Raw genomic sequence first — 27,651 nt, forward strand, 5'->3', positions numbered from 1 at the left:
ATGTCTGATAAATCTCCCCTTGTATCTCTAGTTACACCTATCGGTAGTCAGCCTGAAAGTCCACGTCAACCCATAGAACAGACACAAGGAATATCAGCCAGGCCCTGTATAAGTAGATAAGAGGTTGTAGCAGCTCTAGGGGCCCTGTTTCTCCTTGAAAATATCCAGACGATGAGTTTTACAAGGTTCAAGCTAAACAATGACTTATAAGATTGGTACTATAGTGAGAGTTTTCCTTCTTGTGGAAGAGTTCACTACACTTTTCCCCATGAAGCACTGCAGTTAGGTACCCCCCCACAAGACAGGTCCGTAGAAGCGCCGTAGAGGGTGTGAAACAGCCTGTCACCAACACTCCTGCAGAGTCTGCATTCACCTTACCTGCACCATGTCCTGCATCGATATGCTTTTATCAAGATGAAAATAAAGATAAAAACTTTTAACTGGTGAGTGCAACTCTATTCTTCTTTGTTGTATTGGACAATGCAACACATTACTTGGCAAAAAAAAAAAAAATGTACAAATTGGTTGGAATGTCCAAGCACCTTGATGGTCATGTTTTCTCTATGAATCCTCCCCCAGGCTCCTCCAGCAGCTGTGGAGTACACTACAGTCAGCATGGCTCCAAATACTTGCGACAACCTACCTGAACCTTACTGACCTTTCCGTTTCCGACTGAAAACAAGAATAGCTCCCTTTACTAGAGGCAAGCAGTGATCTTGAAAATAGTGAGGAAGTAAGGCACAGTGAACCCTACAAATAGGTTCATATTGACATCCCTCACATAGAACTGAAGAGTTTCCGGTTGTCCAGTCATCAACTAATGGCAGAGGCCGCCATTTTTATGGACCAAGATTTAACAAGCCTTTAACCCTAAGGCATACATGATCACTATGTGAATTATCAGTCAACAGACATATGATGGCTGCTACGTGGCGGCCTCCTCTACGTCAGATTCAGGCAGCGGCAATCCTGGATTTGGGACATTCACACAATTATGCTTCATCACATACTTCTTAATACGATTTAAGGCCGTTGTCTTGTTTTCAGGCTCCCCGGATGCGCAGACTGAGGTAAAATAGACGCAGGCTGCAGGAAAAAGATGACAACTGTTTTAGATCAGGCAAAGGAGAATCTGTAAAAACAAATGTAGCAGAGCTGGAATTTAGTGTATTATTGAGCCCATCAAACCCCTAAGGGCCTAAACGGCATCTACAGAGCTTCCACAAGCTTCCACAGAGCTTCCACAAGGCTTGATCAGTCACTCGGTCCTTTCCTGCAAGCAGCAGTCAGCCTTGTTTTTCAGCAGGTCAGAATGGTTTTAATTCAACTCACCTGAAAAATCATGGAGTCCAATGGAAATATAAAAGTATTGTTATGGCATTGTTATATCCGTATGAAATAGAGCAAAATACAATACAGCTCTGCTACACCTAAACTACAGCATCAAATGGAGTGCATGGAGGTGCAGGGAAGCGGACATCAGAGGAAAGGAAGAGAAAGCCCAGAATTCCCCCCCCCCCCACCCCCAAAAAAAAAAAACTATAAAATCCACTTTTAGGCTATGTTCATACTTTTTTGGGGTCGTATTTTTGGACAGCTGTCCTTTTGGAGGTGAAAATATGGCCGTATTTTCATAATTACAGATGTAATGTTCAAAACACAGCAGTATTTTCACCACAAAATGACAGCAGTCTAAAAATACGGCCAGGAGAAAATGTTGTGTGAACATAAGCTTATAGAGGCATCCTCACAGCATGTAAAAAGCAGTGATCTCAGAGGTCAGATTCCAACTAAACATAATAAAAGCTGGAATACCCCTTTAACTGTAAACCATTGCTGCATTTTATGTTAACACTGTGACGCGACTTACCCGGCCCCTGTAACATTCCAGCCACTAAAGCCTTTTTCATGGCAAGTTTTGCGCACTCGTGCCAGTCCTTCTTGGCGTGAAGCTTTGCGAAGTGGTATGATGGCCACCAGCTCTTCCTGGGCTCCCAAGCCTCCAGAATCCAAGCGCTATGATCACTAAAAAGAAAATAGATCATTGAGTATGTAGTCTCCCATCTAATACAGAATCAGGTACTTTTTTTTTTTTGTACATTAACAGGTCGGTGCCGCTGCAGGGATCCCAGCTTGGTGCTGTTCTTTTCCTGAGCACCGCCCTGGCGCACAGGGGGGGTAGGCCCTGGGAGAGTGGGCCGAACCCATCCCACTCCTTGATAGAGCCCTCATACTTACCCCCCTCAGCCGATCCCGTTCCCAAAGTCCAGTCGCCGGGAAATCGCCACCGCTCCTCTGTGCTCTTAATTTGCAAATTAGCAATGTATAGATGAGCGAACCACAAGCATGCTCGAGTCGATCCGAACCCGAACTTTCAGCATTTGATTAGCGGTGGCTGCTGAAGCTGGATAAAGCCCTAAGGATATCCAACTTCAGCAGCCCCAGCTAATCAAATACCGAACGTTCGAGTTCGGATTGACTCGAACCCGGTTCACTCATCTCTAGTCCAATGCCCATAGGGATCTCTGCTTATATGCATAATTAGAGGGCAGAGGAGCAGGACCAGCAGGAGGGAGGAGGGGAGGAGTATGGAGTGCTCTATCCAGGGGCAGAATAGGTTTTGTGCGCTCTCCCAGGGTGACAGGTTTGCCTTTTAAAAAAACAACAGAAAAAAAAACACACAACTAAATAAGTTAAAGCCAGGCGGAAGAACAGCTTTAGAGGGTGCCATACAGCCATGTTCCTTGGACAGGTAACTGCCTCCTACAATATCTATACACTTCAGCTGATGTGTGTCAGGATTAGTGTTCAGCAAACTTGACAAACGTTCACTGTCTTTTGACACCTGCTACCTGAAGAAGATCTATGCAGCCCTAGGGAGTTATGAAAAACATGGATACAACAAATAGGCTGCATCCATGTTTTCTGGACAGCCCTAGGGCTGCATTTAACTTCTCCATCCCTTGGGAGCCAATGCCAAGTGTTCAGGTGACCCGAATGTTTGGCAGGTTCACTTAACACTAGTCAGGATATATTGTGCTTCCTCATCAGGACACTGCTTCAGTCACATGCACTCTTACTCTAATTGACATTTCTAATGAATTCTAATGTAGCCGCGTCATAGAGGGGCGGGGGTCGCCTCCAGTGCTTCAGCCCCAGCTGGTGCCCGGTAATAGACGCAGTGTGCGGGAACCAGGCTGCGGTCCAAAAACAGGAGCGCAGCATCAGCGCCATTCTATTGCAATGCCAAATGTAAAGCGAATGTACCTGGTGGTACATTCGTTTAACATACTCCTCTTCTGGTGCCTTATTCAAAATTTCTAGTTAACATACGTGAGCGGACAGGTCACAGTGTCCACAGGATCAACCTACTCCTATTCTGCTGCTGCCACATCTTACTAAAACATATTTTCTTCCAATCCACTTCATGATGCTGCTTCAGTCAAATTAAAGTGGTAGTTTAAAAAAAAAATTCTTTCAAATCAAGTGATGCCGGAAAGGGCCAGAGATTTGTAATTTACTTCTATTAAAAAAATCTCCTGTCTTCCAGTACTTATCAGCTGCTGTATGCCCTGCTGGAAGTGTTGTATTCTTTATAGTCAAAAGCAGGACAGTTCCTGACATAGACAGAAGTCGCAGCAGAGAGCACTGTGTCAGACTGGAGAGAATATATAACTTCCTGCTGGACATACAGCAGCTGATAAGTACTGGAAGACTGGAGATTATTTTTAATAGAATTACAAATCTCTGCCACTAGTTGATTTAAATGAAAAAAAAAAAAAAATATATATTATATATATATATATATATATATATATATATATATATATATATATATATATATATATATATATATATATATATATATATATATAACCCCTTTAAAGCTCATTCTAAAAAACCTACACGAGTAGATAAGGTCACTGCCTCCTACAACATACATCTATCCTGAAATACTCTGTGCTGCTGGATGACCAAGATCCTTAAAGGCGAAAACTTTTATAAAAAGTATTGTATTGCCCTCCAAAAGTTATGTAAATAACCAATATACACTTATTATTATTACAGGAAATGCTTATAAAGTGCTTTTTTTCCCTACACTTACTACTGTATTAAGGCTTCACTTCCTGGATAACATTGTGATGTCACGACCAGATTCCCAGAGCTGTGCGGTCTGTGGCTGCTGGAGAGGATAATGGCAGGGGGATGCTCAGTGTCCCCCATTGTCTCCCTGGCATCATCCTCTCCAGCAGCCACAGCCCGCACAGCTCTGGGAGTCGGGTCGTGACATCTCTATTTTATCCAGGAAGTGACATCACCATGTTATCCAGGAAGCGAAGCCTTGATGCAGTAGTGCAGGGAAAAAAGCACTTTAAGTGCATTTCCTGTAATAAGTGTATATTGGTGATATATATAACTTTTGGAGGGCAATACAATACTTTAATAAAAAATTTCGCCGGAGTTCTCCTTTAACATTTCCCTACTCCACATGGGAATCAGCAGTAATGGGGCACTGAAGGAGAGAAGACTATAACAAGTCAATAAGCGTGAATCCTACCAAGTCAAAGAAAATTTTTTTTTCTTTCTTTTAGGATGAAAATTCCTTTGATTCCCATTTATTTTTATATTTACAGACCAATTAAACTCCTTATAAAAGAGGCTGTAAAAGGTGAACTGCTGTGAAGTTCACAACAACAAAGGATTATGGGGCCAGACCATGTGTGCCCGAGGGCCTCCCGAGAAGGGTGCTCAGATCGCTATTTAACACCTGATCATTTTATAGACCATTCTGGGCTAAAGGCAAAAGGGAAAGTTATTTACAGAGGGAACCCACGTGCTCCGGGAAAATAACCGCTGCAGATTTTATTGGCCCATTTACGTGAACGTCCAATGTGGATAAAACTTTCAAGAATAAGGAACGGGATACAAAGAAGGTCTCTAACAGGTTATAATCAGACTGTGCCCTTTAACCATGAAAGGGTCTTCTCCAGTGTAATACATTCCCTGCAGTTCTCTTGCAGACCCATCAGAAGCTTTCATGAGAATTGTTAGGGGGTTATCCGCTGCCCAGGCATGATGGCAATTGTAGTTTTGTAACAGCTGGAGGGCTGCAGTTTGACACCCCTGGTATAAGTGATGCATCCTCTTAAACCCCTTCATGACACAGCCTATTCTGGCCTTGAGGACAAAGCTATTTTTCGTTTTTCCCCTCCTTGTCTGCTAGGAGCCATACTTCTTTACATTTTCCATGTACCCAGCTCTAGGATGGCCTATTTTTGTGACATGACCTGTAGTTTAGAATGGCATCATTCTGGTGTAGATGGAACCTTTAATAATTTTTTTTTTTTAATATATGATGTAACAAACAAAAACCATCAGCAATTTTGGGTATTTTTCCCCGTTTAAGCCATACACTGTACACAAATACTGTTTAACAGATCAGACGATTATGCTCGCATTTTTTTACTATATGTAAAACAGAATAAGGAAGAAGATTTTTTTATTATTATTATTATATATTGTTAAAAACTTTTTTTTTTTTTTTTTTTTTTTTTTAACACTTAAGTCCCTAGAGGGGACTATTACAAGCAATCATTAGATTGCTTACACTGGTCAATGCGATGTCATGATCAGTATAATCAGCACTCATCTCTGTGCAGTTTGTTTGGCAATCTGGTTATACAGTCTGCCTCAGTGCAAACTGTGATACCTTCTGCTGTCAGGGAAAACGACTGGGACAGTCACACTGCGGGGGTCCCCATTGGACAGTGGCGGGAGACAAACAGAGAAAAAAACAACATGACGTGATACATAATACAAATAAGCTTGCTGTGAGCAACATCATTTACCCATCAATAACAATAATATGCCATGAGAGTGATAAGTACATGCAGAAGATCTTAATTTCACTAGACAATGTACTTCAATAATTCTGGAACCTCAAAGCCGTAACGCATAGAAGTGCCTGATAAACTCCATCAATACACAATACACAGAGTACTGGGTCAATGTTGTGCCTCTGTATCAGCCCTTTGGCGATGTTTCCAATAGTATAACATAACACAACCTTTCACACAATGGCATTGGCCAGCATTTTCAATGGATGTCTGCTAGAGAAGAGCGAACCTAGAGCATGCTCGAGTCCATCTGAACCCGAACGTTCAGTATTTCATTAGCTGGGGCTGCTGAAGTTGGATAAAGCTCTAAGGTTGTCTGGAAAACATGGATACAGCCAATGACTATATCCATGTTTTCCACATAGCCTTAGGGCTTTATCCAACTTCAGCAGCCACCGCTAATCAAATGCCAAACGATTGGGTTCGGATGGACTCGAGGTTTGCTCATCTCTAATGTCTGCCATAAAGATCTGGTTAGAAGGCCTGGGACATCCACCCATTTCCCCCATATGCACTCAAAACTTCTTTAGAAATTTCCATGTACAACACGCCCATCTTTCTAGCCTAATAATATTATAAAAGAAGAGTTTTTATTAAAAGTATTGTATGGCCCCCCCATAACATGGTGATGTCACTTCCTGGATAACATGACGATGTCACTTCCTGGATAACATGGTGATGTCACGAACCAACTCCTAGAGCTGTGTGGGCTGTGGCTGCTGGAGAGGATGATGGCAGAGGGATGCTCAGTGTCCCTCTGCCATCATCCTCTCCAGCAGCCACAGCCCGCACAGCTCTGGGAGTTGGGTCGTGACATCACCCTGTTATCCAGGAAGTGACATCACCATGTTATCCAGGAAGTGAAGCCTTGATGCAGTAGTAAGTGCAGGAAAAAAAAAGCACTTTATAAGCATATATTTGTGATTTGTATAACTTTTGGGTGGCAATACAATACTTTAAGGTTAAAGGAGAAGTCCTGCGAAACGTTTTATTAGACTGAAATTCTTGAACTGTAGGAGGTTCAGCTTGAATCTAGTGTGTTTTTCTTGCTAAATAAAGTGCAGAAAATTCCTCACATTCCTCCATATTTGTGAGATCCAGAATACACATCAGGCAAGCTCTCAGGGTAGCTGGTACAGAAATGGAGTGAGCACTGAATATCATCTCCAACGTCCCCTTCCAATTGTCCTCCAGCATTGTGCCCTTCCATAACATCTGCATTACTGAAGCTTTCGCCATACTGCACCTTGGACAGTTAAGCGTTGCGAATGCATCAGGAGTGGGGTTTTATACACTCTATGGAGGAGGAAAAATTAAAAAAGCCTTTGTGCCTTGGGCGTTAAAGCGTCACTGTTATTTTAATTTTTTTTGCAGAAATCAATTGTAAAGGCGATTCTAATACATTTTTATCATGAAAAAGCAGTTTGAAGCTTCCCCCCTGTGTTCATGGTTGTCTATTGAGAATGGGAGGGGTGGAGGGAGATGAGGCACCAAAACAGGACAACAAAGAGTTAATTTACAGCTACATCACCTGGCTATCTCCTCTGAAGTCAGCACTGACCTCTGAATACGGGCTTTCACACAGCTCCCACTGTGTAATCCTTTGTTCTCTGCTGGCGACTAATGTCCTTTCTCCCTCCTCCCCCCTCCCCTCTCCATAGGTTACACAGGGCATGTCTGATGTAAAAGAGTTGAGATTTCCTGATAATGAGCAGTGAATGAGAGAGAAAAAGTCTTTTTGAATACAGATAATGGCATATTTGGCTAATAAACCCAATTACAAAAGTTGCTTAAGATCGCCTGAACTATTGATTTCTGCAGAAAACCCCCCAAACAAACAAACGTGACACTTTAAAGGACAGTACTTCCCACCATCCTCATCTTTAATCGTGCCCACATCCCTTTCCCATTTGTCACGCATAGAGATGAGCAAATCTAACATAGGAACGAAGCAAATTGCTTCATTCCTATCTGCAGTCTGTTCATCAGGCTACCAGCAGGTCCTGTGACAACATGAATCCAGTCCTGGGAAACTGGAGAAGTTTCCCCACATATGGATCCATCTTTTCCCAGCACCCGGGGGAGGAGCAGCGGGGAGTGGAGCAGACTTCAAAGCCGCAGCCTGATGATCAGAATCCCGATAGGAACTCGCTTTTTGCTTTGTTCTTACTTTAGATTCGCTTATCTCTAGTCACGCACCATAAAGGGGAAGGAGGTTAAGTGTTCATGTAGACGATCAGCGTATAAAGAGGATATCAAACACCTTGCTGTTTCAGGAGATAAAATGTTTTTAACATATCGATGTTAGATACATGGGTGGGCTTTAGTTTTTCCTGGAGTTGATAAGAGTATATATTAGGTAAGCCATACTGAGTGTGTAGATGCTCAAAAGTAACAGAGTTACTATGCTCTATTAGCTGATGTAGGATGACTATGCTGTGCGTTTCCCAGAGGGGAAAAACCTTCTACATGGAATATCTCCAAGAGTTTGGGGTTCCACCATAATGAATAAATAGGGTAAAACCATGTATTTTCAATAACTGCATTTTATCTTAGGCCTCAATTATGAGGAATAGAGTAGGGACTGTTTTACCCCTCCATTTACCTTCTCCAGCCTCTATTGCAGGGACGGGAAACCTCCAGCTGTTGCAAAACTACAGTTCTCATGTAAAGCTAAAGCTTTGGCTGCCCAGGCATGATGGGAATTGTAGTGATGGTAAATGGAGGGGCAAAACTGTCCCTACTCTATGCCTCATAATTAAGGTCTAAGATAAAAGGCAGTTATTGAAAATAGATGGTTTTACCCCATATTCGTCCATACGGTGGAACCCCATAAGATAGGACATTCCGCCTAGAAGGTTTTTCGCCTTGGGAAATGCACGGCATACTCCAAAAGTGGTGGTGTCTGTACCGGGATCAATGTTCTCAGTTTTCCTGATTGTCCCAGTGGATCTGCCTCTCCCCAACAACTGAGGTACAAGGTAGTAGACATTTGTAGTAGGATTTGGTAACACTGACGGACAAGACTCTTTTCAAGCCTAATTCTACCCCCTTATTTGTGCCACACATTTTCTATGTTAGTGCGGCGCTAAACAATTATTCACAAAATAACACACATTACAAAGTTATACAACTTTGTAATGTGTGTTATGTATGTGAATGGCCCCTCTGCTGCGTCATCAGCAGCTCAGCCGCGATTGGCTGAGCATAACTGTGCGCAGCCAATCGCGGCTGAGCACAGTTATGACGCGGCAGAGGGGAGCCGGCATGATTTTATAATGTGAGTTACTTTGTGAATAATTGTTAAGCGCTGCACTACCCCTTTAAATCAGCGTTATACATATGGACACTAGGTGTTTCCCACATTCAGAAGCAGAGATTCCTGGGTTTGCTTGCCTTGTATGGTCAGCTCTCCTGTCACACAGCACAAGAACCTCTGTTACCACACAGTGACATTATGCTGACTGAATTGTTGCATAACAAAGAGCATTCTTAAAAAAACTAATTTTGCGACTGGTATGGTTTAAAAGTTTACCAATGCTGGGACCTACATTGCCTTAGTATTAGTAGTGGTGCTGCAGATAATACTATTATATATATTACCAACAACAAGAAGCAGCTACACTGTGAAAACTTTTAAAGCTATGTTCACTTTAGGTCAGAATAGTTCTGCAATATTGTTTTGGTGGTGAGGCGAATCAATGTGCAAAATAATGAGGAAAAATATGCAGAATATAACAGTACCACTATAGAATAGTCCTGACTGCCTTACATTCTACATCTGTGATTTCCAAGTCATGGGGGTCAATGAAGCCAGCGGTACAAAATGAGTAGAAGATGATGCTAGATCACAGGTGTCAAAATTGTGGCCCTCCAGCTGTTTTGAAAGTACAATTCCCATTATGTCTAGACAGCTAAAGCTTTGGCTGTCCAGGCATGATGGGAATTGTAGTTTTGTAACAGCTGGAAGGCTGCAGCTTTGACATCCCTGTGCCAGACAGTATGATACATGGTCACAGCCAGCCCACAAGGACTCTGCAATCTGCCATCTGAGGAAAGAGGCTCATCTTGCCTCATGCCAGGTAAGGCTTTGTCTCCTTCTCCATCTAACCCCAATCACTACTGACTGCACACCAAGAAGATCAATGGCTAGGATTGGAGTTCTTGGGACCTGTACATACGTTTGTGCAACTTCCGAGCCTGCAAAATACTCCCTGACCTGTATGTCAAATGTCAGAAAAAGGTCAGACAGGAAATTCTTACTATTTCCTGAAAAACTCAGTCTTGCCAATGTGAACTTAGCAGTCATGCCAATCACGTGTGCCGTTACCAAGCAATTTATTTTTTACAAGAGATATGAGACTTCTCTGGCAGGGTCCTCCTCTATATTACCTGTTACACTTGGCTTCTATTCCTCAGCTACTTTAACCAGACTATTCTAAGAACTCCATAAGGTAACAACCAGAAATGGACCCTTCCCTGTGCTCTAACGCTTTCTACATCTATCTGCTGCTGATATAAAGCGGAACAAATAGAGACTGAGGACAAAGCCTAATAATGGACACACATAGCTATGCATGAGAGCTGAAGACATAAAACGGTGGTTCTAATGGACCAATGAAGTGGAAACAGGCAAAAATAACTAAATAAAAGATGAGAAATTGCTCCTCCACATCACTTCACTTACTGGCGAAAAGTTTTCTTCAGTTGCTTTGCCAAGTAACTCCAGGCTTCCACGTTTTTCTTCCAACCAGAAAAATCCAAAAGATCGAAAAGGACCAGCAGAGCGAGCTTCTGATCATCCTCAGAGTCTGCCAATAGATCAGCAAAAATGTCTGAATCTGAAAATCCTAGTCTGATATATCAATAACAATAACACCTCTTGCATGATTTATTATACAGGAAATGTCCCCCCCTGTCGGTGTAGTATAAGGGATGTGTCCCCCTGTGTGGTGTAGTATAGAGGATGTGTCCTCCTGTGTGGTGTAGTATAGAGGATGTGTCCCCCTGTGTGGTGTAGTATAGAGGATGTGTCCCCCTGTGTGGTGTAGTATAAAGGATGTGTCCCCCTGTGTGGTGTAGTATAGAGGATGTGTCCCCCTGTGTGGTGTAGTATAGGGGATGTGTCCCCCTGTGTGGTGTAGTATAGGGGATGTGTCCCCCTGTGTGGTGTAGTATAGGGGATGTGTCCCCCTGTGTGGTGTAGTATAGGGGATGTGTCCCCCTGTGTGGTGTAGTATAGGGGATGTGTCCCCCTGTGTGGTGTAGTATAGGGGATGTGTCCCCCTGTGTGGTGTAGTATAGGGGATGTGTCCCCCTGTGTGGTGTAGTATAGGGGATGTGTCCCCCTGTGCGGTGTAGTATAGGGGATGTGTCCCCCTGTGCGGTGTAGTATAGGGGATGTGTCCCCCTGTGCGGTGTAGTATAGGGGATGTGTCCCCCTGTGCGGTGTAGTATAGGGGATGTGTCCCCCTGTGCGGTGTAGTATAGGGGATGTGTCCCCCTGTGTGGTGTAGTATAGGGGATGTGTCCCCCTGTGTGGTGTAGTATAGAGGATGTGTCCCCCTGTGTGGTGTAGTATAGAGGATGTGTCCCCCTGTGTGGTGTAGTATAGAGGATGTGCCCCCCTGTGTGGTGTAGTATAGAGGAGGTTTCACGCCCGGTGAAATGTAGTTTAGAGGAGGTGTTGGCTCTCCTGTGTGGTATATAGGTGTTCCAGGGTTTATCACTATGATCGGTGTTGTACCCATATATCTGCTGTTTGGTGACTATACTTATAGTAGACTTGTACTCTGCCCATCAGACACAGCTAACAGGGCAGACACCACAGAAGTGCATAGTAAGAGAGTCATTTATTGCAAATGTTGGGTACACACTCACATGGTCTCTTTCTGTCACCTTGTGGTAGGCTGCAGTACTGCAATGTGAAGGTTTTCAAGGTATAACATAAAATATAACAGTGACTCACCAGAACTGTGCAGGAGTTTGCTATAAGTCAGCATGAGTTTATGGGATGGAGTCATAGCATGCAAAGGCTGAAAAAAACAAACAAACAAAAAAAACGATTAAAATAATCTTTTGATATCGGCTTATTGAATAATTATCGGTGGGGTTATGTGACGGGAACAATGGCAACCGCAGCCTGAGAGGACAGGGTTAACAGGTGGGTTATAGCCTTGAAGCTAACTATTAACTGTACAGCACTTCTGCATATGTAGGCGACATAAGCACTGTAATAAATACGCACCCTGAGCACTTTAATCAGTGTCTCATCTGAAGCCTCGTTCCTCTCCATGAATTCATACAGGTACACATGGGCATTCGGATTTGGCGGGTTCTTGGTGTTATTAGCGTATTCTGTCAAGATCTTTGTCGCCTCCTGTATCTCTCCTGAAGATTCAAGAAGCTGAAAAAATAAATAATGACAGCTTTCACTTCTTCAATTTAAAGGGGAACTCTGTATAAGAAAAACTTGTTTTCTATTTAATGTACATTAAAAGTTACATAGATGTGTCTATACAATGTATTACTGTATCTGTGCGGTTCTGCCACAGTGGTAGCTGATAGAAATCCAGAAAGTAAAAAAAAAAAAAAAAAAAAGGCTTCTGTGCCAATCCACATTGTCTCCTGCTGCTTCTGCTATCCCCCCTTAGGAGACAAATCTTCCATGCCTCTGTCTCACATTGTGTGTTTGCTGAGCACAGGCTGATGATGCAGACAGGGGGCAGGGCGTGATGTCACAGGAGGCTTGGCTGGATCACCCAATCCCCTGAATGATTCACCATCTGTGAATGGCCAGAAGCAGCTGCTGCACTAATTTTACTGATTGTGATGGGTGGGGGACTGTGATAATCAGCTAAGAGAAAGCATCGCATTCTGGGAACTGCTCAACCAGCAAGGACAGAAACATAATACAGAACAAAATCCCCCCAAACAAATGGATCTTTGGTCGTTTCAAAACTGGGATAGATAGGTATGTAATGCGTTATGCTTCTGCAGAAGATTCATTTTTTTAACCTCTACCTGGAGTTCCCCTTTAAAGGGATCCCATAATCATAAAAATGCTACCTAAGCTATCAGCATCAAGTTCTAGAGAAGGAGCTCAGCGGATTGATATATATCTTTATGGGGAAAAATTCAGTATAACTTGTAATTTAATTAAAAACTCATGTTTCCAGGCTAAAGAGTCCAGTCCATTGAGTGACACCGCCCACTGGACTCCTTATCACAGAATGCCCAGGGATTTCAATCAACATGTTACAAGTTATACCAAATCTTTTCATATGAAGATATATATCAATCTGCTTAGCTCTTCCTGCTCTATAACATGATGGCGATAAGTTACATAGCATTGTCTTGGTGACAGGTTCCCTTTAAGGATCTCTGCATGCTGTCAGGGAATGGAAAATTTCTTTCCTAGAATCAGCAGGTTTTGGTACAATGTAATATTATTTAATGAGGTTGAGCAACCAATCCCTCTCATCCTAAACCAGAAATTTACACAAGAACATTCGCATTCACTGAAAGCATGCAGAGATATTGAAAATTGGCAGGATTTAAAACCTGCTCTTTTAAATGCCCTGGTAATGCCAAATAACTCACTGAATGCCCATCAGGGTGTAAAATGCTACATACGAAGTTCCCAATCACAGATATTTCTCATAGAACACCACTACGATCTGTTAAAAGACTTATGCAGATATAGAAAATGCGCTGCTATTTTCTTGCAAATACAGCGCCACCCCTGTCCTCAGGTTGTGTGTGGTATTACAATCCAGCTAAGTTCACTTCAATACAATTGAGCTGCAAAAGCCTGCACCCAAACGGAGGACAAGAGTGGTGCTGTCTGCTGCATGCAAACATTATATACTGTGTTATACCTAGTGCAGGGCCTGAGGGAGGGGAGCATGACAAGGAAAACAAAGCAGCAAGAATGCTCTACCACAAGCTCTAAACTAGGTTTTGCTGGTTAGAGGAGAAGTCCTGCAGACAATTTTATTAAAGTGTTGTATTACCCCCAACAGTTATACAAATCACCAATATACACTTATTACGGGAAATGCTTATAAAGTGCTTTTTTTCTGCACTTACTACTGCATCAAGGCTTCACTTCCTGGATAACATGGTGATGTCACTTCCTGGATAACATGGTGATGTCACTTCCTGGATAACAGGGTGATGTCACTTCCTGGATAACAGGGTGATGTCACTCCCTGGATAATAGGGTGATGTCACAACCCGACTCCCAGAGCTGTGCGGGCTGTGGCTGCTGGAGAGGATGATGGCAGAGGGATGCTCAGTGTCCCCCCAGTGCCCTGTATACCCCTGGCATCATCATCTCCAGCAGCCACAGCCCACACAGCTCTGGGAGTCACCATGACATCACCATGTTATCTAGGAAGTGACATCACCATGTTATCCAGGAAGTGAAGCCTTGATGCAGTAGTAAATGCAGGGAAAAAAGCACTTTATGTGCATTTCCCATAATAAGTGTATATTGGTGATTTGTATAACTGTTGGGGGGTAATACAACACTTTAATAAAATTGTCTGCAGGACTTCTCCTCTAAAGTGTTGTATTACCCCCCAACAGTTATACAAATCACCAATATACACTTATTATGGGAAATGCACATAAAGTGCTTTTTTCCCTGCATTTACTACTGCATCAAGGCTTCACTTCCTGGATAACATGGTGATGTCACTTCCTAGATAACATGGTGATGTCATGGTGACTCCCAGAGCTGTGTGGGCTGTGGCTGCTGGAGATGATGATGCCAGGGGTATACAGGGCACTGGGGGGACACTGAGCATCCCTCTGCCATCATCCTCTCCAGCAGCCACAGCCCGCACAGCTCTGGGAGTCGGGTTGTGACATCACCCTGTTATCCAGGAAGTGACATCACCATATTATCCAGGGAGTGACATCACCCTGTTATCCAGGAAGTGACATCACCCTGTTATCCAGGAAGTGACATCACAATGTTATCCAGGAAGTGACGCCTTGATGCAGTAGTAAGTGCAGAAAAAAAGCACTTTATAAGCATTTCTCGTAATAAGTGTATATAGGTGATTTGTATGACTTATGGGGGCAATACAATACTTTAATAAAAATTTTCGCCAGACTTCTTTAATGATTCTGCTTTAAGAGATTGATAAAATCCTGGTACACTGCAATAAACCAGTGTTGCAGTTCACACTTACATGCACATAGTTGAGAATAAAGGGATCCCACACTCCGGGCTGCTGAACTATCTCCCGAAAGGTGACGGTGGCTTGTCTGTAGTAGCTGCCCATAACCTGAGAGGAAGAAGACTGAGACGCGTAATCCAGATCTGCAAGGAAAATATATATATTATGTTACATCACATGGATTAATCCGTAGATCTGATTTATACTAAATCTTTTTGTCGCATTACAGAGGTAGCAAAAGGATGAACAAATTCTTGCATATTACCATTCTGACTGGCTGCAGCTTTCCTATCCAGCCAGGAGCGGTAGTTGAGGACGGCTCTGTGGGCCTGGATCAGCTTCTGTAGCTTGTTCTGGCGGATGGAGAGACGTCCGTACCGCCAGCTCTCTGCTAGACCCAGCACTCTGAGAGCATCATCAGTCTCCCCATTACACAGCATGTGAAAGGCCTGCTCCAGGGACATCTGCAACAACACCGGCAACAGGCCACGGTTACTATAAGACACAGGAGGTAGTATTATATAGGTTATATTCTTGTATATAGGAGCAGTATTATAGTAGTTATATGCTTGTATATAGGAGGCAGTATTATAGTAGTTATATTCTTGTATATAGGAGCAGTATTATAGTAGTTATATGCTTGTATATGAGAGCATTATTATAGCAGTTATATTCCTGTATATATGAGCAGTATTATAGTAGTTATATTCTTGTATATAGGAGCAGTATTATAGTAGTTATATTCTTGTACAAAGGAGCAGTATTATAGTAGTTATCTTGCATATAGGAGCAGTATTATAGTAGTTATCTTGTATATAGGAGCAGTATTATAGTAGTTATATTCTTGTATATAGGAGGTAGTATTATAGTAGTTATATTCTTGTATATGAGAGCATTATTATAGCAGTTATATTCCTGTATATAGGAGCAGTATTATAGTAGTTATATTCTTGTATATAGGAGCAGTATTATAGTAGTTATACGAACTGGAGAGAATGGAACCGCTGCACATCCCATCTATGGCTGATACTAATGCCGCCAGGCCTATATTAAAAATCAACACCAGAGTGTCTGTATATGAATTGATCAAACCATATTGCCCCGTGTACCACCGCGCAGGTCCTCTGGTCCACACGGGTCCCTACGCTAACTCCACACCGTGTCGGTCAGCGACCGCCAACCCCGCAAAGCGTGCACGTGCAGGGAAGGGAGGCCATGGAACGGCCCTGCAACCCCAATGTCACAGGACCAGACCCAAAAAGCCCCACCAAAACCCAGCCAGCACCACCGGCGGGGAAGGCTGCCCCCAAACGACACAAGTATGGATATGGTATTACACTTACCATTGCTGCTCTCACAGAATGGGGAAGACATAGGGTCCAGACATGTGAGCACAGACATATCCTGCTAATTTTGGTCATGTGGGTCTTATAAAGGAGTGCTAGCTGTTCAGAGAGGGAGAACTGTGAAACACGAACTGGAGAGAATGGAACCGCTGCACATCCCATCTATGGCTGATACTAATGCCGCCAGGCCTATATTAAAAATCAACACCAGAGTGTCTGTATATGAATTGATCAAACCATATTGCCCCGTGTACCACCGCGCAGGTCCTCTGGTCCACACGGGTCCCTACGCTAACTCCACACCGTGTCGGTCAGCGACCGCCAACCCCGCAAAGCGTGCACGTGCAGGGAAGGGAGGCCATGGAACGGCCCTGCAACCCCAATGTCACAGGACCAGACCCAAAAAGCCCCACCAAAACCCAGCCAGCACCACCGGCGGGGAAGGCTGCCCCCAAACGACACAAGTATGGATATGGTATTACACTTACCATTGCTGCTCTCACAGAATGGGGAAGACATAGGGTCCAGACATGTGAGCACAGACATATCCTGCTAATTTTGGTCATGTGGGTCTTATAAAGGAGTGCTAGCTGTTCAGAGAGGGAGAACTGTGAAACACGAACTGGAGAGAATGGAACCGCTGCACATCCCATCTATGGCTGATACTAATGCCGCCAGGCCTATATTAAAAATCAACACCAGAGTGTCTGTATATGAATTGATCAAACCATATTGCCCCGTGTACCACCGCGCAGGTCCTCTGGTCCACACGGGTCCCTACGCTAACTCCACACCGTGTCGGTCAGCGACCGCCAACCCCGCAAAGCGTGCACGTGCAGGGAAGGGAGGCCATGGAACGGCCCTGCAACCCCAATGTCACAGGACCAGACCCAAAAAGCCCCACCAAAACCCAGCCAGCACCACCGGCGGGGAAGGCTGCCCCCAAACGACACAAGTATGGATATGGTATTACACTTACCATTGCTGCTCTCACAGAATGGGGAAGACATAGGGTCCAGACATGTGAGCACAGACATATCCTGCTAATTTTGGTCATGTGGGTCTTATAAAGGAGTGCTAGCTGTTCAGAGAGGGAGAACTGTGAAACACGAACTGGAGAGAATGGAACCGCTGCACATCCCATCTATGGCTGATACTAATGCCGCCAGGCCTATATTAAAAATCAACACCAGAGTGTCTGTATATGAATTGATCAAACCATATTGCCCCGTGTACCACCGCGCAGGTCCTCTGGTCCACACGGGTCCCTACGCTAACTCCACACCGTGTCGGTCAGCGACCGCCAACCCCGCAAAGCGTGCACGTGCAGGGAAGGGAGGCCATGGAACGGCCCTGCAACCCCAATGTCACAGGACCAGACCCAAAAAGCCCCACCAAAACCCAGCCAGCACCACCGGCGGGGAAGGCTGCCCCCAAACGACACAAGTATGGATATGGTATTACACTTACCATTGCTGCTCTCACAGAATGGGGAAGACATAGGGTCCAGACATGTGAGCACAGACATTTCCTGCTAATTTTGGTCATGTGGGTCTTATAAAGGAGTGCTAGCTGTTCAGAGAGGGAGAACTGTGAAACACGAACTGGAGAGAATGGAACCGCTGCACATCCCATCTATGGCTGATACTAATGCCGCCAGGCCTATATTAAAAATCAACACCAGAGTGTCTGTATATGAATTGATCAAACCATATTGCCCCGTGTACCACCGCGCAGGTCCTCTGGTCCACACGGGTCCCTACGCTAACTCCACACCGTGTCGGTCAGCGACCGCCAACCCCGCAAAGCGTGCACGTGCAGGGAAGGGAGGCCATGGAACGGCCCTGCAACCCCAATGTCACAGGACCAGACCCAAAAAGCCCCACCAAAACCCAGCCAGCACCACCGGCGGGGAAGGCTGCCCCCAAACGACACAAGTATGGATATGGTATTACACTTACCATTGCTGCTCTCACAGAATGGGGAAGACATAGGGTCCAGACATGTGAGCACAGACATATCCTGCTAATTTTGGTCATGTGGGTCTTATAAAGGAGTGCTAGCTGTTCAGAGAGGGAGAACTGTGAAACACGAACTGGAGAGAATGGAACCGCTGCACATCCCATCTATGGCTGATACTAATGCCGCCAGGCCTATGTTAAAAAGCCATCAGCCATAGGTGTGATGTGCAGCACTCTGTTTCTTCCCTGAGCCACATTTTGTTTCTCTCTTTTCTCCGTGTTTTGCACTCCTCCTGGTGAGACCCACATGACCGCAATTAGCAGGAGACACCTGAGTGCACATGGTTTTAATCCCTCCTGTTTTTTTTCCCATTCTGTTTGCTGCAGCTATGGTGAGCGCAATACCTTATCCAGACTTGTGCTGCTTGGGGGCGACCTTCTCCGCCGGCGGTGCTGGCCGGGTTCTGGTGTGGTGTTTTTGGGTCTGGTCCTGTGGCATGGGGGTCGCAGGGCCGTCCCATGGCCCCCGTTCCCTGGCTGTGCACGCCTGCGGGGTTGGTGGCCACTGACTGGCACGGTATGGACTTAGTGTAGGGACCCATGTGTATCAGATACCGGCACGAGGTACATGGGGCAGTATGGCTTGATCAATTCATACACAAAATTCTGATGTGTTTTTTATTTAGCCAAGCGGCACTAGTATCAGCCATAGGTGTGATGTGCAGCACTCTGTTTCTTCCCTGAGCCACATTTTGTTTCTCTCTTTTCTCCGTGTTTTGCACTCCTCCTGGTGAGACCCACATGACCGCAATTAGCAGGAGACACCTGAGTGCACATGGTTTTAATCCCTCCTGTTTTTTTTCCCATTCTGTTTGCTGCAGCTATGGTGAGCGCAATACCTTATCCAGACTTGTGCTGCTTGGGGGCGACCTTCTCCGCCGGCGGTGCTGGCCGGGTTCTGGTGTGGTGTTTTTGGGTCTGGTCCTGTGGCATGGGGGTCGCAGGGCCGTCCCATGGCCCCCGTTCCCTGGCTGTGCACGCCTGCGGGGTTGGTGGCCACTGACTGGCACGGTATGGACTTAGTGTAGGGACCCATGTGTATCAGATACCGGCACGAGGTACATGGGGCAGTATGGCTTGATCAATTCATACACAAAATTCTGATGTGTTTTTTATTTAGCCAAGCGGCACTAGTATCAGCCATAGGTGTGATGTGCAGCACTCTGTTTCTTCCCTGAGCCACATTTTGTTTCTCTCTTTTCTCCGTGTTTTGCACTCCTCCTGGTGAGACCCACATGACCGCAATTAGCAGGAGACACCTGAGTGCACATGGTTTTAATCCCTCCTGTTTTTTTTCCCATTCTGTTTGCTGCAGCTATGGTGAGCGCAATACCTTATCCAGACTTGTGCTGCTTGGGGGCGACCTTCTCCGCCGGCGGTGCTGGCCGGGTTCTGGTGTGGTGTTTTTGGGTCTGGTCCTGTGGCATGGGGGTCGCAGGGCCGTCCCATGGCCCCCGTTCCCTGGCTGTGCACGCCTGCGGGGTTGGTGGCCACTGACTGGCACGGTATGGACTTAGTGTAGGGACCCATGTGTATCAGATACCGGCACGAGGTACATGGGGCAGTATGGCTTGATCAATTCATACACAAAATTCTGATGTGTTTTTTATTTAGCCAAGTGGCACTAGTATCAGCCATAGGTGTGATGTGCAGCACTCTGTTTCTTCCCTGAGCCACATTATAGTAGTTATATTCGTGTACAAAGGAGCAGTATTATAGTAGTTATCTTGTATATAGGAGCAGTATTATAATAGTTATCTTGTATATAGGAGCAGTATTATAGTAGTTATCTTGTATATAGGAGCAGTATTATAGTAGTTATATTCTTGTATATAGGAGGTAGTATTATAGTAGTTATATTCTTGTATATGAGAGCATTATTATAGCAGTTATATTCCTGTATATAGGAGCAGTATTATAGTAGTAATATTCTTGTATATAGGAGCAGGATTATAGTAGTTATATTCTTGTATATAGGAGCATTATAGTAGTTATATTCTTGTATATAGGAGCATTATAGTAGTTATATTCTTGTATATAGGAGCAGTACTATAGTAGTTAAAAAAATGTGAAATGGAGAGAAGAGTGCAGCTGCACCTCACACCTATGGCTGATACTAAAGCCGCTAAGCTACTTTAAAAACAAACACCAGGAATTTGGTATATTAGGGCTTGATCAAATCATATACAGACACTCTGGTGTTGATTTTTAAATATAGGCTAAGCGGCATTAGTATCAGCCATAGATGGGATGTGCAGCCGTTCCTTTCTCTCCAGTTTCCGACTATAGTAGTTATATTTTTGTACAAAAGAGCAGCGTTATAGTAATTATATTCCCGTACATAGAGGACAGTATCATATTAGCTCTAATCGTAAACAGATCTCCAATAGATGCATGAAAATAAGGCAGAAAGTAAGACTAGACACACCTATATATATTAGCTTATGCAATATGAACATAAATGTATGTGGGTGGTATTTTCTGTAACACTAACAGATAGTAGTAGTAGAAAAGGGTGGCTTAGGAAGAATTGTGGAAGTAAGAAGAAAACAGCACCAGCCGAGAGATAGCTGTGGGTGTGTACACCTTACAATGCCAGAAAATACAGGATCTCAAGAATATGCATCCTGGATAAACAATATAATCTGTGAGACCTAGAAATCCAGGGTTCAAATTATCAGCCCAACCATCTCCTGGGGAGTTCAGTGCAGCGAAAACACTATATACATAAAGGCTATATTCCTACACAGTATTTTTGTTCAGTATTTTGAAACCAAAACCAGGAGTGGATTGGAAACACAGAAAGGCTATGTTCACACACTGGTGAAATTAAGTGGATGGCCGCCATTGTTTTAAAATAACAGCTGTCATTAAATGACAGCCATCCACTCAATTTCAACAGCATGTGAGCATAGCCTCTCTGTGTATCCAATCCATAGACATAGGGTAGAAAGTTTTACAAATTTAGAAGAGGGAGGAGTGGGAGAAATACTGTGTATTTCTAAAAGGAAGGAAGGGATTTGTGCCACCTCCTATTCGGATATGTTTAAGAGCGGTGGACATGGCTTAATGGAGTAGAGCTTATTTTTATGTTATTTAAAAAGAAACAAACAAAAAAAAAAAACACACACACACACCACACAGGCAACATTGACAAGAGTACAATACAGAATATAACTCAGGATAAGTAATGTATGTACACAGTGACCTCACTAGCAGAATAGTGAGTGCAGCTCTGGAGTATAATACAGGATGTAACTCAGCATCAGTAATGTCATGTATGTACACAGTGACCCCACCAGAATAGTGAGTGCAGCTCTGGAGTATAATACAGGATGTAACTCAGGATCAGTACAGGATAAGTAATGCAATGTATGTACACAGTGACCTCACTAGCAGAATAGTGAGTGCAGCTCTGGAGTATAATACAGGATGTAACTCAGGATCAGTACAGGATGAGTAATGTACGTAACACAGTGACCCCACCAGCAGAATACAGAGGCTGTGCACTTACCGAGAGATAGTTCTTTAACCCAATATTCTTCATGTACTCGTTGAATACATTGATGTCCTCATTTTCGGCTTTTGGATGGTTTAAAAGGATCTCCTTTCCTAACCTCCAAATGATCTGTAAGTAAAAAAAAAAAAACAATTTCAATAAAAGACACACTGACGGGTTTATGTGACTTGCAATATGCTAAGTGTGTAGGATCTTGTAATGCCAAATTCCCCCTGCAGGGGCCGCCAGAAGCTTGCTTGGTGATAATCTTCCAATTCATTTTGAACAAACTACAGACATGCTGCAAGACTTTCTTGGCTGCTATGGATGAAGTTTTAAGATCATGAGAATTAGAGGGGTATAACCCTATATTGCTACAATATGCCATGAAATGTAAGCGTGGTGGGGGTACAAAGTTTGGGACCCCCCATTGATCCTTGCACTATGGCTCCTTCCCAGATGAGTGTATGTGCAAGCAATGGGAACTAAGGGGCTCTTTACTATGATGTTTCCACCAGTTTCCTGTTTAGGGGGCTAAAATACAGCCCCCCTCTATAACTAAAGCATTACAATTAGGCTGAAATAGCAGATAACAAGGAACAACAGACTGCACTGGAGTATATTCACTGCACACTGGGGGTCACTCACCTCGGGGGCTGCCCTCTGTCTCTCAGTGTGGCGATTTTCAAGTGTCTGGAGGTAACTGGTCATGAGTCCGGCCGCTCTCTCCCACTGATTCTTACACATGGCTTTGTGTATAAGGTGCAGACATAGATCCACCGTCATATGGCAGCTCTTCAGGGGTCTGGCAGCCAATTCTGTACAGGAGAGAAAACCACAAAGAGCTGGTTAGAAATCAGACTGATATTTTTATTCTACACAATGCTGCTCTTCACACTACAGAATGAATATCTATAGGATAAGGTACAACTGATCATATGAGGGGGGGGGGGGGGGGGCGAGATCTGGTGACCTCCGGAACAGCAGTCTCCCATTCCCTGTTCCCCATCCGTCCTCCCTTCTCCACTACCCTACCCCCCCCCCCCCCCCAAAAAAAAAGTATATTTCCACCTCCATGCTTCACAGTTGAGACTGTGTTCTTGGGGTTGTCCCCATCCTTCTTCCTCCAAACACAGCAAGTAACGTTAAGACCAAAAAGTTTTATTTTGGTCTCATCCGACCACATGATCTTCTCCCATGCCTCCTCTGGATGATCTAGATGGTCATTTGTGAGCTTCAAACGGGCCTGGACCTGTGCTGGTGTGAGCAGGGGGACCTTCTGCATCCTGCAGGATTTTAATCCATGACGGCATAGTGTGTTACTAACTGTAATCTTTGAGGCTATCGACCCAGCTCTCTTCAGGTCATTGAGCAGGTTCACCTGTGTAATTCTGGGCTGCTTCCTAATCTTTTTCAAAATCTTCCTGACCTCACGAGGCAGGATTTTGCACTGAGCACTGGACCAAGGAGGACTGACAGTCATCTTTTCCATAATAATTGTGCTAACAATATTATTGCCTTCCCACCAAGCTGTTTGCCTATTGTCCTGTAGCCCATCCCAGCCTTCTTCATGTCTACAATTTTGTCCCTTGTGTCCTTAGACAGCTCTTTGGTCCTGGCCATGGTGGAGAGGATGAAATGTGTGGACAGGTGTTTTTTATACAGGTGAAAAGTTTAAACAGATGCAAACTTCACTGGCAAGTGATCAAATATTTATTTAATGCACTTACATGTAAAATATTTATTTATAACTCATAGAATATGATTTTGGAATTGTTTGTATAGATTCTGGTCTCTCCCAGGTGAGGTGTACCTACCATAACAATTACACACCTCTCCATTTTTTGTAGGCGAGAAATCTGCAGTGCATCAAATACTTATTTTCTCCACTGTATGTATTTGTGTCCAATTCCCTATGTATGTGGATAATATACTGTTTCTTTATGTGCATTTGCTCTATTGGGGATATAGAAAATCGGGGAGAGGTCTCCCCCATGCTGGGATTTCCCCTCCATTAACTGGAACAGGTGGTAGACGACTAGTTCAAGCTCTTGGGGTGCAATGAGCAGTACCTAGAGTGATCGGTTGATCCCCCAGCAGTCCCCTCACTGGGACTGGTCATCTAAGATGAGACTTTCCCTTCAGTCAATAAGGCTACAATGCAATTTTGGTAGCACAGCAGGAATAAAAGTTGCTGCAGGCGATAAGAACGTTGGTGAGCCGCCGGACTACTTAGGGCGGATTACCATACAGCGCGCCAATGTTTAAAAGTAAGATTATACGTTTTTGTTTGCAGGGATGGGAGATATAGGGATATGTATGGGAAGTGTGCTGAATGATTTATCACTTCCTGAGCTTAATAGCCATTTTTTACGTGATTGGTTCCCTTTAAAGCAGCAATTACTGACGGCTTCTTACAGAACTACAGTTACTTTATGTTTAGGAAGTATGATCTCCATGTACGACTTACTTTTATATCTTGGTCTCTGTACCCTTGGAAGAACTAGCCCATGATCTTCATCATGATCCTTTTCAAGACATTCTTCGGACATTTCAGCTTCTGAAATGGCAGAAACAACAAGAAGAAAAACAATTAGTATTGCCTCAATGGATTTAGAGCAAACAAAAAAGTAACTTTACAAATAGTGTTAATAGCTCCCAACATTTTGTGTATACAGCCCCAATGCAGACCGATGGGTAGGGTCAGTTCACACTGAGGAATCCGCGCGCAAAATATAGTGCAGAGCTAAATTCCTTTGAGTTCAATGGAATTTGCGCTCTGCAGTTCACACAAAGGAAATTAGGGCTGGGCGATATGGGCCTAAATCAATATCGTGGTTTATCGCACATGTAGCGGCGGTAACGATAACTGAACGATAATTATGCCCCTTTTTGCAAACCACACCCACTTGCTATGCAAACCACACCCACTTGCTATGCAAACCACACCCACTTGCCATACTTGATATAAAAAAAGTAAAAAAGCTCACTGAGCAGCAAGCCGTGGTTAGTCTATCATTATCATCATTATTATTATCATTTGTCATTATTATGTATGTGTATGACTATACAGGGGGGGCCGACAGGGGTGTATGACTATACAGGGGGGGCCGACAGGGGTGTATGACTATACAGGGGGGCCGACAGGGGTGTATGACTGTACAGGGGTGGGGCCGACAGGGGTGTATGACTATACAGGGTGGGCGGACAGGGGTGTATGACTGTACAAGGGGGGGCCGACAGGGGTGTATGACTATACAGGGGGGGCGGACAGGGGTGTATGACTATACGGGGGGGCGGACAGGGGTGTATGACTATACAGGGGGGGGGCGGCAGGGGTGTATGACTGTACAGGGGTGTATGACTATGCAGGGGGGGCGGCAGGGGTGTATGACTGTACAGGGAGGGCTGACAGGGTGTATGACTATACAGGGGGAGGGTGGACAGGGGTATATGACTATACGGGGGGGCGACAGGGGTGTATAACTATACAGGGGGGGGGGGCGACAGGGGTGTATGACTGTAAGGCTGTAACTTAGGAGGAATGGATGGGCTGCAGCAGGCAGGATAAGCTGTAGGAGACAATGCTGTGTGTGACATCCTGCCTGCTGCAGCCCATCCATTCCTAATTTACAGCCTTGTACTGTTTACTGAGAGGACTACAGGTCAGCTGCTGCTCCAGCTCTGAAATGCCGGCGTCCCTGCACACACACATGTGCAGCACTTGCCGGCCGGATGTGGGGGGCACTCAGATGAGACCGGACCGGTGGGGGGCCTAGGACGGGTGAGGTAAGGTGGGGAGGCCTCGGACGGGACCGGACCAGTGGGGTGAGGGCCTCGGACGGGTGAGGTGGGACCAGACGGGTGGGGAGATCGGGTGCTCGGACGGGACTTGTGGCGGGGGCGGGCATTCTCACCTGGACCCTGCTTCTGCTGCTCCTCCTCCTCCCCCACCTTCCGCTCTGATGCCGGCGTCCCTGCACATAACGTGCAGCGCTAATGCCGGGCAGCGCGCGTGTGTGCGGGAGCGCTCTGACGGGACAGGAGAGGGGAGAGGGCGCTCTGAAAGGAAGATGGAAGTACAAAAATACCGCAGATACCGTCCTGGCTAAGTTGAGGTCGGTTAACCGACGCCAGTGACAGTATCGGTATTTTTGCGGTATACCGCCCAGCCCTAGCGGAAATTCAAATCAAATCCGCTTTCCCAATCCCATTGAAATAAATTGAGCAGTGACTTTACACTTTTTAGCGTATGATCTGCGCGGAATTGGAAAAAAAAAAAAAAGAAATTAAAAGAGAGCCTTTTAGCTGTGTCTACTTCCACATTTACACACGGAAAGTGTTTCCGCGAAATGCACACGGAATTTGTGAAGAATTCCATCAGAGGGGATTCCGAGCGGAACACTTCCTTCGCCAATACAGCACTGATACCTCAGTGTGAACTGACCCTAAGGGCCCTATTACACGGGACGATTATAGTGCGAAAAATCATTATATTGTGCAAATTTAAACGATAATCGTTTTGTGTAATTGCAGGCAACGATCGAAAAATCGTTCGTATGTTGTTGATCGTTGATTTAGCTCTGAACCTAAAATTATCGTTAATCGTTCGCTGTAATTCCACATTCGTTCGCTCAAGTTCTGCATTTTTTCACAAATTGTTCAGTGTAATTGCATTGTCCATTGTTTTGCTGGATCCAGAAGGAATAAATGATCATAGTAACGATCGTATCTAACAACCATCGTTCTATATAATATGGTGAACGATTTCAGGTTAACGATAAACAATCTCGTTTGCCATCATTTAACATTAAAAAAAAAAAAAAAAAAAAAAAAAATTGCTCCAATAGGACCCTAACAGACTACAAACAACCCCTGTAGTCTGACTCCACCTCTCCAGCAAGAGAGAAACAGAGGAGAAATGGGCAGGATCTGACAACACAGGGTTTGTAGTCTGGAATCCTGTAGACTCAGGGTACTCCACAAATTAGTGTATTAGTGTGTGTATACCTAATTATATATAAGAACACATTTACAACTGACAGAATACATAACATACTAAGCAAACACTCAATATTATATGCAAGATGACCCCCAAATCACGATACCTGAAACCTCCCCAGCCGCCATGTCCGTGCAGTGACCAAAGCCGAGCTGTACAACACTATCCGTGCCGACGGGCTGTCTAAAGCCTTCTAAGAACGCTACTTCCGGTTTATGTCGCCATCTTGTGGTTGGCAGAAGTCAGCGAGTAATAACCCCGCCGTGAACCTCAGGAACTTCTCAGGATATCTATGTTACAGCGCGAATGAGTGACGCACTTCCGGTCTGATGAGTCATGCAGCAGAAAAGCATGCTGGGAATTGAAGTTTTCTTAACCCCATAGCTGCATTGTAGTGAAAGTTTACGTTTCCTTGATATTCTTTGATTAAAAATGGTGAATGGTTGACCATTGAGATGCTATGTATATAATATATACTCGTTTTACATGAAAAACGGGTGTATTGATTATCATTTGCTTTGGAATTGAGTTGGACATATAAACAGACCACAGCTCCAAACCTATAATAAAACCTGGTTGCTATGGGCAACCTTAGTGTGTTTTTTTTAAGTAGCTTTATTAACCGTAATGGGTGTGCCCATCTTTTCTCAATTCCCTATAAAAGTCATAGATGTGCCTTAAAGGGGTTATCCAGC

At 44.4% G+C, this 27,651-nt stretch overlaps 1 protein-coding gene across 1 annotated transcript; it reads right to left on the reverse strand.

Moving 5' to 3' along the window:
• On the reverse strand, window positions 1-27,531 carry TAF1A (TATA-box binding protein associated factor, RNA polymerase I subunit A). The gene is made up of 11 exons (XM_069954601.1): window positions 27,063-27,531; window positions 24,425-24,514; window positions 22,603-22,772; window positions 21,970-22,083; window positions 15,354-15,552; window positions 15,101-15,231; window positions 12,145-12,303; window positions 11,866-11,932; window positions 10,585-10,708; window positions 1,871-2,025; window positions 1-1,086 (listed from the first exon to the last, which is right to left on the reverse strand). The coding sequence occupies exons 1-11, from the start codon at window positions 27,082-27,084 to the stop codon at window positions 926-928; spliced, it is 1,392 nt and encodes a 463-aa protein (XP_069810702.1). The 5' UTR covers window positions 27,085-27,531; the 3' UTR covers window positions 1-925.
• Between the last annotated feature and the right edge of the window lie 120 nt (window positions 27,532-27,651).

This window comes from Dendropsophus ebraccatus, chromosome 15 (assembly GCF_027789765.1).
Source record: "Dendropsophus ebraccatus isolate aDenEbr1 chromosome 15, aDenEbr1.pat, whole genome shotgun sequence".
Taxonomy (NCBI): domain Eukaryota; kingdom Metazoa; phylum Chordata; class Amphibia; order Anura; family Hylidae; genus Dendropsophus; species Dendropsophus ebraccatus.